This window comes from Leptinotarsa decemlineata, unplaced genomic scaffold, assembly GCF_025532065.1.
Source record: "Leptinotarsa decemlineata unplaced genomic scaffold, Ldec_3_MD MMD2_tig00003335_RagTag_RagTag, whole genome shotgun sequence".
Lineage (NCBI taxonomy): Eukaryota > Metazoa > Arthropoda > Insecta > Coleoptera > Chrysomelidae > Leptinotarsa > Leptinotarsa decemlineata.
This window is the reverse complement of record NW_027412587.1, coordinates 1,506,708-1,523,271: the sequence shown is the minus strand read 5'-3', so window position 1 is coordinate 1,523,271 and position 16,564 is coordinate 1,506,708. Positions and strand designations below refer to the sequence as shown.

At 34.7% G+C, this 16,564-nt stretch overlaps 1 protein-coding gene across 13 annotated transcripts in view; it reads left to right on the top strand.

The window, feature by feature from the left end:
- Nucleotides 1-7,341, top strand: part of mask (multiple ankyrin repeats single KH domain) — a 117,120-nt gene extending 109,779 nt beyond the window's left edge. For all 13 annotated transcript variants that reach the window (XM_074177934.1, XM_074177928.1, XM_074177927.1 and 10 more), the window contains 2 exons: nt 3,926-4,099; nt 6,608-7,341. In XM_074177934.1, the coding sequence (XP_074034035.1) occupies nt 3,926-4,099; nt 6,608-6,634 (201 nt within the window). In that variant the 3' untranslated portion in view covers nt 6,635-7,341. The remainder of the gene's footprint in view (nt 1-3,925; nt 4,100-6,607) is intronic.
- Nucleotides 7,342-16,564: the final 9,223 nt, after the last annotated feature.

Below are 16,564 nucleotides of genomic sequence, written 5' to 3'. Positions count from 1 at the left end.
AGTCGATCACAAAGTGAATCTATTAGAAAAACTTTCCGAACAGATGACTAAAAGACTACATGAACAAGAAGAAATTATTTTCGTACTGAAAAAGCAAATAGTCGATTATAATCATTTTGCCAACAATCAGACCATCAATGCTCCTATTGAATCGGACAAAAAAATGCGCAAACCAAGCATCAACTCGGAACAAAAACAAAGTGCTTCTTTTCTATCCGAGCCATATCCAAAGTCCGATATCCAAAAACACTGCAAAAAAAGTCAAGGCCAATGACTGAGTTCTCCAGTCATCCGCTAATAAACCAGGTAATAATCCCAAAATTCTAATTACTGGATCCAATAAGAAACCTAACATGGTGATACAAGGCGTTCCAAATGAAGCTGAGTTGGAATGACTTTATGTTGGAAAAATCAAAGGACTGGTTGATAATGAAGTGATGCAGTCTTTTCTGAAGGAATCATTTCCTGTTCAAAATATCAAGTGTTACAAGTTGAACACCAAAGGGAAAAACAGTGCGTTCAAATTGGGTATTTCCAAATCGTGTAAGCAGTTACTGTTGAAGAGTGATAGGTGGCCGGAAAACGTCGTGGTAAAAGAATTTTAGTTTTTTTCGTGAAAACTCTCTCATTTCTCATGAACCAATTCAAAAATCGCCGTTTTTTGTAATCTTCCATCTGAACATTCATAGTTTACGAAACAAAATAAGTGAACATAATTCCTTATTACAGTCTCTTGAATATCCGGATGTAGTTTGTTTAACAGAAACTTGGTGTCAAGAAAATGAAATATTAGCTGGCAATGTTAATTTTTATACTCTTTCCGATTATTTTTGCCGTAACGATAAAGTTGGTGGAGGGGTAGCTATCTTTGTTAAAAATATTCACGATTACAGTCTTACACACTACCGTCAAAAAATCTCAGGGTACATTTGAATATGCTGCTGTCGAAATAACCGCTCACAACTTCAAAAAAAAATGTTCAAAACTCTTGTATCGTTTGTGATGATTTTAATTTTAACTTCCATAAGAATTCCACTGATGGCAATGCAAGTTATCTGCGTAATTTATTTGCCTCTTACGGATTGAATCAATGCATTTTCGATTACACAAGAATACAGGACAATAGCATGTCTACGGTGGACAATATTTTTTCCTCTACATCCAATATCTCTAATACCACCGTCAGTCGCATAGATTTCTCGGATCATGCACTTCAATATATAGTTTTACCAATCACCTCTCCTACTGTAAAGATAACCAATTATTTTCTTAAAAGATCCTTCTGTGATCAAAACATTCAATTTTTGAATGCTTTATTGGCTCGTGAGGATTGGCTATCTATATACTTCAGCAATGGTAATGCTGATGAAAAATTCTCAATTTTTTATGACTCATTTCTCAACCTATTCGATAAAGCCTTTCCTCAGGAATTACATCAAACCAATACATATAAAAAATCTAATAACAATAAACCTTGGATAACTAAGGAGATCGTTAATGAAGGAAAATTACTCAGAGATATTTTTCACATCAGTAAAATCCAATCTGATGAAATCATTAACCAACAATATAAATTACTTTTGAAACAGCATTGACAAAAGATAGAAACAGATAGAAACTTTAAAGAAGTCTTACTTCGGCCACAAATTTCTTGAAGCCACAAATAAATCTAAGGTTGCCTGGACTATAATCAAACAGAATACCGCATGTGATAAAAAAAGCAAATTCTTGCCAAAATATGTTATTGATGAATATAAATTATCTGTAAACGAGGGTGTTGATATCTCCCAAACATTCAGCGATTACTTCTTGAATTCTGTCCAAAAATTAGTCAAAGAAACATCTATTTTAGTAAATAACTGTGACATCAACTCCAACTCACTTCATTTATATCCTCTGGATGAAACTGAACTACTCCAGATAGTGAAGTTGATATCTTCTAAGACTTCCAGTGGCGTGGATGAAGTACCTTGCAACCTCTTGTTCAAGGTGGTTGAAAATTTTATCGAACCCCTCTTATACCTCATTAATATCTCTTTAGTTGAAGGTATATTCCCTACTCGACTCAAACATGCAATAATAGTGCCTATCCATAAGAAAAATGACAAGCACTCGGTTTCCAATTACAGAGGAATTGTGTTACTATCTGCATTTTCCAAAATATTCGAGAAAACTTATCAAAGAAGACTACTTTCTTTTTGTAAGAAGTATAAAATCATCCCAGACTGTCAATATGGCTTCCAAATTGGCAAGTCCACTCAGGATGCTACGATGAATTTAGTCAATGAAGTCATTTCTAATCTCGATAGAGGTGAAAAAACGATGAGTGTTCTATTCGACTTTTTACGAGCTTTCGACTGTTGATCACGATTTACTTTTGTGCAAGCTGTTTTGTCTAGGAATTCGTGGCTCATCTCTGGATTGGTTGAGATCTTATCTGGATTGCAGAACGCAAACTGTGACGGTTAAACTGGAGGCTGGTACCTTCCACTCTAGAACCTGTGTCGTTCCCACCAGTGTTCCCCAGGGTAGCGTCCTAGGACCTATTCTCTTTCTTTTATTCTTACATGACCTCAACAACAGTAATCGTCAACATTGTACAGTGCAATTTGTCGATGATTCTCCGTTCACTCTGAAGTCTTCCGATTATGAGGGATTGTCGAGTCAGGCCAATCAAGCAGTTGCTAATATGCAAAAATATTGTTCTCAAAATGGTCTCATTCTGAACAGCTCAAAAACTAATACAATCGTCTTTTCACTACATGAGAATGATTGCAGTGTTCTGGTAAAAATAAATGGCAAGTCAATACAACAAACCTCATCTGTAAAATTTTTAGGTTTGAACATTGATGCTCAACTCTCTTGGAACAAGCACATTGATTATATTTTGAGTAAAATGTCGAAACATTGTTTTGTAATTCGTAATCCCCGTAATTTTGTTCCATTGAATATATTGAAGAGCTATTACTATGCTTATATTCAATCTTCATTCAGTTATTGTCTGATCAACTTTGGTACTGTACAAGAATAAATGAATTACTAATAGCTCAAAAAAAGATAGTGAGAACAATGTGTTTCAAAAAATATGATGACTCATGTAGGGAGCTGTTTACCGATTTGGATATTCTAACTACTATTTCACTTTATATATTCAACTGTGTTGTTTATGTCAAAACTCATCTCGACAAATTTGAATCAGAGATAATCTTCGGCTCGCCACAGGATATATGTTAAGATTTAACTATAATTTTATTGTTCCCCACCATAAATTGACGAAAGCAGAAAACGGCCCTCTAATTATTCCCATCTCAAGTTATACAACAAACTACCTCTTAAACAGCTATAAAACCTGCATTCCTTCAAAAAAATGTTAATAAACTGTTACATGACAATACATGTTATTCCCTCAATGAATACTTCCAGGCTGATTTGGAAATATTAATAACTTGATTGCAACAGTTTACTATTTTCAATTTTCATATTTTTCAGTTTCATGTTTTTTCATACTTCTGTTTGATATTTTCATATCTTTACTCTTGTATGTGTGTATATATATAATTATTTGTATCATGAATTTCTATATTTTAGTTTGACTTTTTCCATGCTGTAGAGTCTCTGGAAATAAACTGATTTGATTTGATATATATTTCAATTCCAGAGAAAATAAAAGAGCCCTTTTTCATTACAAAATTTAAATATCAATTGAAAAATATTTAATTAGTGGAATTTCATAGTTTGCACTTGACTTCGTTTTCTAAATATACTTTTCTGTAACAAATTCCATATTTGACTGCATTACATTGTTATTTCTTTTTAAGATGTGTTTTTTTTTGAGTAAAATATCTTATTTCCATTATTTTATAATTCTTGTAAGCATTTATTGTTTCTTGGGACAATAAACTGAATTGAATTGATATTATTTTAGCGCCCCATGCCTACTATGGATAATTCCCATTCTTATATGAATGGACCACCATTTTTTAACCAACCCCAGATGAATCCAGTACGGCAAGAATTTATGCCTGACATCACGAAACTTGACCTGTCCTCTTGGGATAATACTCCTCGGCAGTTACCGGATCTTCAAGATAAACAGCATGTAAGTGTTTCTTGATAATAGTATCCTTTTGAATGCACTACAGATATAGTTCCATTTCGTGAAAAGTTGCACCTTGAAATGTCAATGCAATAATATTCATTCCCAGTATGATAAATCCTAATATATAAATTTTTATTTTATAAATTATTTGATGAGTTCAATAAATTATTCCTTGATATTGAAGAATTTGATATCAAACTTGTATACATACATATATTCAGTAGTGAATAAATTCTCTCAGCTTCGTAAATATTTTGGGCCATTACTTCAATGAATTCATTACATATCTGATTCACAAATACAATACAAGAGATGACTTTGTTGTCCCACAAATAAACCTTGCAAGAACAATGAACTCTATATTTCACAGAGGACTCTTGGACTATAACAAACTTCCTAATTAAATTAAACAAAGTAACACCCTCCAACTCTTCAAACGCTCCTTATCTCAATATCTACGAGCACACTATTATTCCAATTGAGCTGTTCATCGTTCTTCTCTGTATTAATCTCATTATCACTTACTACTGCTACTTTTCTACACACTATATATATGCACAGTATTCAGAAATGAATTTCTAGTTTTTCTATACCACTATAGTGAATTAATAACGTTTCTGTATCTTATGTCCCACGTTTAGTAATGTTAGTCTCTTCCCTCTTATATGAGCTGCATTGGATTTAACGTTTGATTGGGCGGGCAGTTTTTCTTATCCCATTGACATATTGATGAATCATATTACACGATAAATAGATGTAAGAAACTCACTAATAGGTAAAATAAATTACTTTCGCTAATGGAAAGCATTAGAAGCCACAGGAATTTCTGAAAGCAGTTGGTAGGATTTTGTTTTTGTTTTACTGTTCAACTTAGTTCTAATAGACATGGTATCTGGATGATGAACTCCCCTAAAGTTAACGGAAAACGCCAATGACACAATCTCATTTAGATTTTTTTTCTGTGATTCGGAAATAGTAAATTTTTATATAATTGAGGCATTTATTAGTGGTACTGCCTCACTGACAAGTGCATTAAGAACTCTTTGTCTAATTTATTTTTGAAAATGTTTTTCATCAACTGTGACTACTTTTACACCCGGCAACCCATGAATAAATAGCCATGGTTGCTAATGAATGAATGAATGAATCATGTTTACTGCTTCACAACTGAAGAAGATAGATTTTCAATAATATTTTCTGCACTCTTATATATTGAACAAAAGTCATTTTTTGTGTAGGAAACAGAGTTTTTTATCGACCTTTCTGGAGATTTTTACCTTCCACAATCTCAAAAAAGAAATAAAAATTGTAAAATAAAACTGTAGACTGGTATAGAAGGGGCGAACTTTTTAGTTCACCATGATAAGTTATTACATGAATTCAAACTATTTTTCACAAAGAAAAATGATTTATCTAGTTGAAGGTTGATGGATTCCGCCAATTAACATAGCTGATAGGACTCTAAACGACCATGATACTTCCTAGGTGACTTAGGGAGTTATTAACTTAATATACCCAGAATACGAGGCTAATGGCCTCCAAAAGAAATTAAAGAAAAAAAGTCAGTATAGAAAAGAACTAAATAAGATTTGGCTTCAATCCTTTGTTTTATAGTTTGAGAAATGGAAGCAAATCTGAAATAAGTGTTAGTCATCTCTTGATGTTGAGTTGGTTAGTGAAACAGGCGTCGAAAGACAGCATTTTTATTCTGGTAGGGGAAAAGGTTTTCAATAGACTAAAGTAAGTTGTCAACGTTGTCAAAAATTGTTTTTCAGTATTTTTATTATTATCATTGAATAAGAACCTCAAAATAGTAGTACGTAACTTTTTACTGATATTTTGAAAAAAATTCTTTATAAATGTTTGTTACATTTATGAAGTAATGAACTTTCGAATTTTGTGTTATGTAGTACTATCGGCAGTTCAGATTTACAAGGTTCATTATTTCACTAAAATATATCTACATTGAACAAGATTTGATTAGTATTTTCAAAGTTCAAAATAATAATAATAATATCGTTTATTATGCATAAAAAATACATTTATACATCAAAAGAAAAGGGTTAGCCAAAGGCTAACTTCCACCCCCCCCAAAAAACTATATAGTGAATGTAAGAAAATGATTTAAAAAATACTTATTTACTATCATAACAATGATAGAGAAAAGAAAAAATAATAGATCATTGGGTTGCTAATAACTCTTAAAGTTCTTAACATTATTTTGATCAATTTAACAATTTCATTACACTACCAAACATTGAATTTTAAATCAGCACTGAGCAGTAAGCATCTGTGATTTTATTTCTTTCTTAAATTGATGAATATTATGATCTAAAAGGGGTAACATTTCATTCAGATAAGAAGGGACTATATAAGAAAAACATCCTTGAAATTTGATATATTGATATATTAGAATATTGCCTTCGAGTCTATATTTGTACACATTTTTCAATCAACAATTCCTTTTTGAATACTTTATTTGAGTACTGATTATATGTATTTTTTCAGGGGTGGAACACCAAGTGGAACCAGTAATTATACATGAACATGTGAACTATAAGCGAATTTTAATTAAGTCCAAAAAATCGTGCGAAATTTAGCTTCTCTCTTTGTGATTTTTGGAATACAAGTTTTTGCAGTAGAATCTAGGTCTAGTTATTTTTTTGTTATTGGTAAATATCTCATCGTATTGACCCTTTATACAGGTCAATGTTTCTGGCAAGTGGTTATATACTCTTCACCTCTGCCGATTTTAACGCATTTGGTGTATATAAAATTATTATGACCCGTTCATTGTAGTTTATTGCATGTTGATTTTTCTTTTATGAACCGCTTATAGTTTAAAACTATTTTATCATCAATAAGTTGTAGTCCGAAGAAATGTTCATTTGTGGAGCTTTTTGGCGCTACATGCAGCCGAACGAGCTGGGAATTATAGACATTAATTATAAAATATACTAAACATTATGTAAAATGTAGTAGTTGCGCAAAAAGGTTATGAGGGATTGGCGATTAAGGGACAAATATGTACTTGTGATTCTTTGTTCTCTGATCGAATATATATTTTCTTTCCTACGTGGTAAGTCCAGTGATTATTTATCACTCACGAAATGTTGCGCCTGGCACGGCAAGCACTTGTGGAGGCTCGCTGTCTCCATCAAATGGTAAGATTATTATTGAACGGAATATTATGTAATATTTGCTTGTACATGAAGACTTAAATATATCTTTATGCACTGTAATGTTTTGTATTATTCATTGAAAAATCCTTTCAAAATACTCAATATTGCTGAAAAATTACAAAAACTACTCTTCTTTTTTTGTTGGGAAAAATAGATTGTGTCGATAATGAATGAAATTTGAGAATTGTATTTAGGCAATACATTTTTTGGAAATATTTTGAAAACAATATAATTCACCGAGAAAGGTAGCTTTACTAAGGAAAGTTCACTACAATATCATTTACATTTGAAATCTGCTTAGTTAAAAACATGATTTTCTTGGAAGTCTATTTGGAAAAGTTTTATAAAAAGTACATGGTTTTGGTAATTTTCTGAAAGCAGCATCTTATCATAAAAAATATATTGAATGTTTATTGATGTTGAAAGCAGTGAACCTCTAACAAGAATACATTTAAAATTCATCAATTTGGTTCATAATATTTGTTCCAAGTTCATACCTGTAATATAGTTAGTTTTCTGCCCCTCGTATATCAAGGTGAGTGTCGAGCCGGGAGAATGGGTCATGCTAAAACGGGGAGTCGGAATGTACAGAATATATTGGGCTTTGGCAGTAATAAGGTGTTTTTACTCTAAACCTTTCCCGATCAGAGTTCTGAGGATTGGTGTGAGAGGATTGTGTGAAAAAACATCACAAGTGGCGACGAGGTTTTCAAAAACAGTTCAAATAACTTTGTTTGGTGAACCTACGTATTTTTATTTTCGGTTTTCAAGAAAAAATGGCTATTGAACCATTGGACATTTACGTGAATTTGACCCGATTCAATCTGACTGGTCGATTTTCAAAAGGAGGTTAGAAAATTATTTTGTGGCCAACCAAATCTCCGACGATAAACGAAAAAGTGCTATTTTATTGAACATTCTCAACGAGGAGGCTCATAAATTAGTTCACAATTTGTGTATTCCTGATGAATCTGAAACGAAAAGGTATTCTGAGTTGTGTCCGTTATTAACAGAACATTTCAAACCTAGTGATAGTGTTTTTGCTGCTAGATACAAGTTTTACACAGCTAAAAAAATGTCGAATGAAACTGCTAAGGAATGGACAGCTAGATTGAAAAGTTTAGCTGGGACTTGTCGATTTGAAAATGATGAATCGAAAACAGTTTTGAGAGACATTTTCATTATTTCTTATGAAAGAGGTACTGTTCAGGATAGACTCATGGAAGAGAAATGTACGGTTACGTTTAAGGAAATTGTGGATATTGCCGCTGCAAAATCAGCTGCACATGCAACTTCATCTTCCAACCAATGTTTCATCAAGAAGGAATCTGAATTACATTATGCCAAGGCTGGTTTCAAGAAAAATGGAAAAGAACGAAGTCACGGTATATCGTCAGTACCGGTGAAAGGTATGTCACGAACATCTACGTCAGGAGCTCCCCCCTCCAAACCGCCAAAATGTCTAGCTTGTGGACGAAGAAACCACCAGACAGATAAGTGTTTATTTCGTGAATGTTTTTGTCATGTATGTAAAAAACAGGGTCACTTAGCAACTGTTTGTAGGGAATAACAAGTAAACAGAACTAATAAATTTCGTTCAAATAAAGAAACACAAAACTATTTAGAAGAATCAGCTGATCTTTCTTTGTACAGTTTAGATTGTAAAGTAAAACCAATATTATTAGAAATTTTTTATTGGAGGAAAGCCATACACATTTAATTTAGATACCGGTGCTTCTTACACTGTTGTTTCAGAAGATTTTTATTTGAATAATTTCAAAGATTATTTTTTAGAAGAAACGGAGAAAAGATTTAATTTATACAATGGTGATCATATTATTCCATTGGGATATTTCAATTGTTTGATTTCATTTAAAGATATGCAAACTAATATGAATATTTATGTAAATAAAGACGCAACCGGACCACCACTTTTAGGGCGCGATTTTTTCAACGTGTTTCACCTCAATATTTCAGATATTATTTCCGGAGAAAATAACTATTTTCATGAGTTGCCAAGTGATATTCAACGCATATTACATGAGCATAAAGTTATTTTTCAACCTGGCTTAGGTAGATTTAACAAAGGATTATTTTCTATCAATTTGAAAGCGAATGTATCTCCTAAATTTTTAAGAGCACGCCCCCTTTCCTTTCGCCATAAAGGAGAGGGTTGAAAAGGAGTTAGAGCGATTGGAATCACTAGGTGTCATAGAACCAGTAGATTATAGTCCTTGGGGAACACCGGTTGTTCCCGTTTTGAAAAAAGATGGATCTGTCAGGTTATGCGGGGATTTTAAAGTCACTTTAAATCTTTATATTGAGATTGACCAACATCCTCTTCCTCGAGTTGAGGAGTTGTTTGCAAAATTGCAAGTCGGCGAAAGTAACGATTTCGACACATAAGGGATTATACCGCTACAACAGAGCCCCTTTTGGGATTGTCAGTATTCCGGACAAATTCCAAAAACTCATGGAGTCGCTGTTGAATGGTATACCGGGTGTTGCAATATTTCTAGATGATATTTTGGTTACAGGTCGCAACAGGAGAGAACATATTACTCGTTTAGGAACTGTATTAAATAAATTGAAAGAGGCTGGCTTGAAAATTGCTTTACATAAATGCGAGTTTTTCAAAACACAAATATCTTATCTTGGTTTCAACATTGACAAAGAAGGTTTACATACCTGTCAAGATAAGATATCGGCGATTGTTAATGCTCCAGTTCCAGAAAATATTAGTCAGTTGAAGTCCTTTTTGGGACTGATCAACTACTACGGTAAATTTGTGAGAAATCTCTCAACTATTCTGAATCCTCTGTACAATTTGTTGAAAAATAAAATCAGTTGGGATTGGTCAGACAGTTGTAACAATGCTTTTCAACAGATAAAAGATATTCTCACTTCAGCTGAAGTGCTTGTTCATTACAATCCTGACCTACCTCTACGATTAATCACTGACGCTTCTCAATATGGTGTTGGGTCAGTTTTAGCACATGTTATGGCCGATGGTCAAGAACGGCCAATTGCCTATGCATCTTGAACTTTCTCCGAGGCGGAAAGAAATTACTCGCAAATTGAGAAAGAGGGTTTGGCAATTATTTTTGGACTGTGTAAGTTCAACCAATATCTTTATGGACGAAGCTTTACACTTGTAACGGATCATAAACCACTCATAACCATTTTTAATCCAAATAAAAAAACGGGCAGTAATTTTATCCAATTATCAATACAATATTGAATTTGTAAAATCGGATAATAATCGCGCAGATTCTTTATCTAGATTACCTACAAAGGGAAATGAAGGAGAGTGGAAAAATATTGATATTAATTCTGTTGATTATTTTTCGAGAAATGATCATTGTCCAATTAAATTTGAACTGGTAAGAGAAGAAACTTCAAAAGATGTTGAATTATCGAAAATAATAAATTATACTCAAAAAGGATGGTCAGGATAATGGATTCTTTGAAACCGTACCATAGAATTAGAAACGAACTTAGTGTGGAGAATGATTGCTTAATGTGGAACAATCGGTTAGTTATTCCTTTTACTTTGAGAGGAAATATTTTGAATAATCTCCATTTATCTCATTTAGGAGTGGTAAAAATGAAAAGTCTTGCTAGGTCATACTTCTGGTGGCTTGGTTTAGACAAAAATATTGAGCAGATATGCATGTTATGTGACAACTGTTTGTTACATAAAAAATCTCCTAATAAGGCTATTCTTAATCCTTGGCCTTGACCAACAGAAGTATGGTCTAGGTTACACATAGATTTTATGGGTCCATTTTTAGGAAAATATTTTTTTATAGCCATAGTTGCACATTCAAAGTGGATAGAAGTGTTTATCATGAATTCAATCACTTCAAGTGCAACCATTAGTGTTCTCCGAACTCTTATTTGCCAGATTCGGATTACCTCATCAAGTTGTATCTGATAATGCCACAACGTTTTGTTCAAATGAATTCCAGACCTTTTTGTCTTTGAATGGTATTAAACACATCACTTCCCCTCCTTTTCATCCGTCTTCTAATGGTGCAGCCGAAAATGCCGTAAAATCAGTGAAGAATGCATTGAAAACTGCACTAGACAATAATGAAAATTTAGAAATAAGTATTGCCTTAAACAATTTTTTGTTTGATTTTCGTAACACAAATCATTGCACTACAGGTGTGAATCCAGCATGGTTGATGTTCAAAAGGAAATTACGTACTAGATTTGATTTGCTAAAACCAAATGAAAAGGAAAATTGTGGTGAGGCAGGTTTAAAGAAGCGTGTCTTGAAACAACAAGCCAAACGACTGAAATATTATGAAGGCAAAAGATTTTCACAGTTTTCTGAAAACGAAAGTGTCACTGTTAAAGATTATAGGTTGCCTAAAGTAACTTGGATAAAAGCACTCATTTTCAGAAAAATCGGAAAATCTACTTACTTGGTTAAGATTCCTGAATTGAATAATGTTATTTGGAAAAGACACTTGAATCAAATAAAAAAATATCATTTTAATATTTCCGCCCTAACTACAAGTAGTAGTGAGTCGACAAAAAAATGTTCAAATTGTTCCAAAGGTTGATGAAAATGTGAAAGTTGTTAGGAATGATTCTGTATCAGATATAAGAGAAAATATGAATACTCTAGTTCTTAGACCCAGACGGGAAATAAAACCAGTTCAGAGACTGAATTATGATAGATTGTAAATAGTGTACTTAGTTTGTTTTTAGGGGAAGATAGTGTAATATAGTTAGTTTTCTGCTCCTCGTATATCACGGCGAGTGTCGAGCCGGGAGAAGGGGTCATGGTAAAACGGGGAGTCGGAATGTACAGAATATATTGGGCTTTGGCAGTAATAAGGTGTTTTTACTTTAAACCTTTCCCGATCAGAGTTCTGAGGATTGGTGTGGGAGGATTGTGTGAGAAAACATCACAATACCCTTGTCATTTTGCAGTTCTGATATGTTCGAGAAGTTATCAAATTCATTCTACCCAATTGATAACTTTTAAAATCATTTACAATTCATGAAACTGATTATATTGTGTCAGGTCAGGTCATTTATCAAAAACTGGTAATGTCTCATTCCTAAAATTTTATTCTGTTGTATTTCATTTGTATTGCCCTTCTGGACTACAACAATGTAAGTGAATTAAGTCTTGAGGAAGGTAAAATAAATCACCAAAATAAGATTCAACGTAGCTGTTTACTGAGATTACAAAATGTAAACTTAGTGTTGCATGAGTTACCTCCAAGGGGGCACTCCCACTTTTTTTTCAAATGCAGAGAGGGATTTGCGATACTTTGTTCGAAAGGTATTTTTTACATAAAAATATTTTATTTGTAGAAATCGAATCAGCGGTTTCAGACTAAAACAGTTTTTTTTTTCGTTTTAAGGATCTGCAAACGAACAATGCATATTAGAATTTCAAGAACCTTTGCAGTTCATTTCAATAAATTTTCTAAATGTTTATCATTCATTTCCTGAAAATAATGAGGTCTGAATACAAGCAATTTTCTCAAACAGCAGAACTTCAACACCAAATAACTACCAACAAGTAGACTACTTTATCTCCTGAAGACACCAACTTGATTGGTGAAACGCGCGGCGAGTTTTCATCTATCTAGTTTGAAAACAGGAGTTTCTCTTTAAAAGTGTCCTATTGCCCAATTTGTTCATACTTTCTTTATGGACGGTAATTCTCAGTACGCTCATCTCGGCGATGAAATTGTGGATGATCAAATTTTTATTCAAGATAAATAAGTTTTTTCTAAATATAATAGGAAAAAGACCGTGTGAAGTATGTAAATGCTAGGGAATGATTTCATTCTATGTGAAATGAAAAAGAAAAAATATAATGAAAATGAGAAGTGAAAGTTGCTATGTTTTCAATACTTTTATTTGTAACTATCATTACTAAAGTTTCGTCCTATATGGACATTTCCTAAATAATACAATAAAAGTTTTATTGTATTAGTTTGAGAATGTCCATATCTCATTTTCATGATCTCCTACCATGTATGTCAATCGATTTATTAAATAAATATAGTTTAAAAAAAACTAAAAAACACGCTTTTAAAGAACATCAAACTAAAAAGTTGAAAACATTTTTTTTAAATAAGCTTAAAACAATTACGAACAAAAAATACTAGTATTGTTGTGAAAAAAGCGACGGGCGCTTGATATACAAAAAAATAGCACAGAGCGCCCACGCTTTTTTAACAATGACACTAGTATTTTTCGTTCATTATTGTTTTAAGCTTATTGAATTTTTTTTTTACTTTTTAGTTCGATGTTCTTTAAAAGCATGTTTTTTAGTTTTTTTAAACTATATTTATTTTTCATTTTTTAGTTTCGTATGCTATAAAAGGTTTTCAAATGAAGAAATACATGTAAAGTGAGTTCAAATTATATCAAGGAGGTTACGTACAGCGCCATCTGCCCGCGAATAGATCAAGCAATAATGTCGATAATTCTGGAGTTACAAACAAACATACATACATACAGGTGAAGCTAATGAAAGATTTCTCTTATATTTCTTCAAGAAGGCTATGAAGGTAAGTTTGCAAGCAAGTTTGTGAATTTTTTTATTGATTCATAACATTTTCCATATTCGTTGAAGGTATTTTCTTTTTTATTTATTTAATTAAAAAAAAAAGTTTAAAAAAATGATTTTTTTAAGAGCACAGAAATTCTCCTGAGGTTGATACATTTTTTGGAAGGCAACTGTCTAAGTCATGGGGTTAGTCTCGTGATATATTTTCACAAAGTACTGATTTTGCATGTAACCCATGGAAAAAGATACTCTTGGGGCAAAATGCTGAAACGAATTGAGGAACTAAATGTCTTAAACAAATTTATTTCTGACAATATTTCACTATTGCAAACTAATTATTTTCAACACTTTCAACACTCGAGTCATGTGTTTATTCGCTGGCTGAGATATCGGTCAGGGCAGATTCGTTACATTGCCCCCTTCTTAAAGACGTTTCGCCCCGAAATGTCATCCTTGGCATGTGTCGATACCTGCAGGACTCTCCATATCTGCACTGTGAAGTTCGATGGTAGTAACACTCCACAGTTTTCATGCTCGGTCGTAGAAGATGGTTACCGCACACCAAAATCTTGATGCCGCTGGATCTGAAGATCGTTTCCAACATGCTTCTCACAATTCTCAAGTCGAGCCCAGAGGCTAATTTCGGGATTGCCAAGTCCACGAGATTCTGGCCGAGCATCGTCTCCTTCAGTGTAGTAAGACTCCTCAAGACATCTTCAAAGGACGGTTTGTCTCGAGAATGCTTTTTGGTCACCAAGTAGAAAATGTTTCTCCGACCCTTCTGTAGAACTCGTCCGTCTTCAGGATTCTGTTCTCGTAATGTTTGGAGCTGACCGAATTTCTTGTTGAATACCACAGCGATACCCTTGGACATTTGGAGATCCTCTGCAACGCAGTGAGCTTATGCGTAATCAACTGAAACCTTGAAAAGGTCTTGTGGCTCTTCTTGAGTTACCCCATGTACGACCTTCTGTCCGTTCGAGTAAAAGGACATGAATTTCTGAAACGTCATTTCATTCTCTGGTGGTCTGAGGGCGCTAACTTGGTCGTGATTTCCAGCATAAGTAGCCAATCTATTAAAATGGACGACCCTAGGCTTTCCTCGAGGTGGCTTATGGATTCGGTAGACGAGGTCATTAATCTTTTTTATGATTTTGTACGGACCCTCCCACGAGTTTCGCAACTTCGTTGGTAAACCACGGCGTCGCTTAGGATTGTACAGCCAAACCAGGTCACTGGATTCGAATCCTCCAGCATTCGTCTTGATATTATAGGCCTTCTTCATCCTATCGCTGGCACTCCGTATGCTCAGACGGACTCTTTCATGGATGTCGTCCATTCTTTGCCGAAGCTTGCTGACAAAGTTTTCCCTCGCAGTGTCTTGTTCTGGCGGCGTCCCAAATTTCAAGTCGCAAGGAAGCCGCAGCTTTCGGCCCATCATAATACTGAAAGGGATTTGGCCGGTTGACTCGTGCACTGCCGAACGATAAGCCAGCAGGAACAGGTGGAGGTATTGGTCCCAGTTTCTTTGATGGTCAGAGACTACCTTGGACAAGTTGCGGTTTATGGTCTTGTTCATTTGTTCCACCAATTCATCGGACTGTGGATGTAAGGCTGTGGTTCTGGTCTTTCGAATGTCTAACAGTTTACAAGTTGGAACAAGTTGCACTCAAAATTTCTGCCTTGGCCGAATGCAGCTCCAATGGGACACCGAATCGACATATTCCTTCCTTTGCCAGGACGTCAGCGACGGTAAAGGCTTTCTGGTTGGGCAGGGCATAGGCTTCTGCCCATTTACTGAAGTAGTCCATGGCTACCAGGATGTATTTGTTCCCATGGTTGGACTCTGGGAACGGGCCGGCGATGTCGATGACGATTCTCTCAAAGGGACTGCCCACGTTATACTGGCGTATTGGAGCTTTCGGTTGTATCCGAGGTCCGTTGCTGATATCACATACAGCACATTTTCTGCACCAGCCGGCGAGTAACCTGCTACCTCCTGCCACGATGGTCTTTGATTACTTTTCTTCCATCCGATGACTAAACCAAGATCTGCGTCTTTCTTTTGGGCTTCCTTGATCTTATTGTCCTCCCAGTTGTCGTCTACAGCTCTAGTTCTACAAATAGCTGCTTCCTTCTCTTCTGCCCATCGGCAATGTGAGCAGTCATCGGGGCATGGTCTCCGTGACAGGGCATCTGCGTTTTTATGGCTAGTCCCAGCTCGATGTTCTATTTCGAAGTCAAATTTTTGAAGTCTCTCAATTCAGCGCGCTATTTGGCTCTTGGGATTTTTCAACTGCAGAAGCCATTTGAGAGCGGCATGGTCCGTTCTCAACAGAAATCATCTTCCATACACGTATTTGTAGACATGCTCTACACCTTTGACAACGGTCAAAAGCTCTCGCCTGATGACACATAAATTGCGCTTTGATTTACTGAGCGTTTTGCTGAAGTAGCCAATAACTTTCTTCTGTCCATCGTGGATTTGAGAAAGAACTGCTCCAAGTCCCACGTTGCTGGCGTCCGTATCCAAAATGAAATTTCGGCGGTCAGGTAGGGGATAGCTCAAAACAGGAGCGTTGATCAACGCTCTTTTCGACTTCTTGAATGCTGGACATTTGCTACGCACATGCCCAATTTTCCCACAGTTCCAGCATCTTATTTGTTTTCAACACTTCCTTCATTACTTTACTGATTGTGGATTCAATATCAGCAGGCGCTTGTCCATCTTCCTCG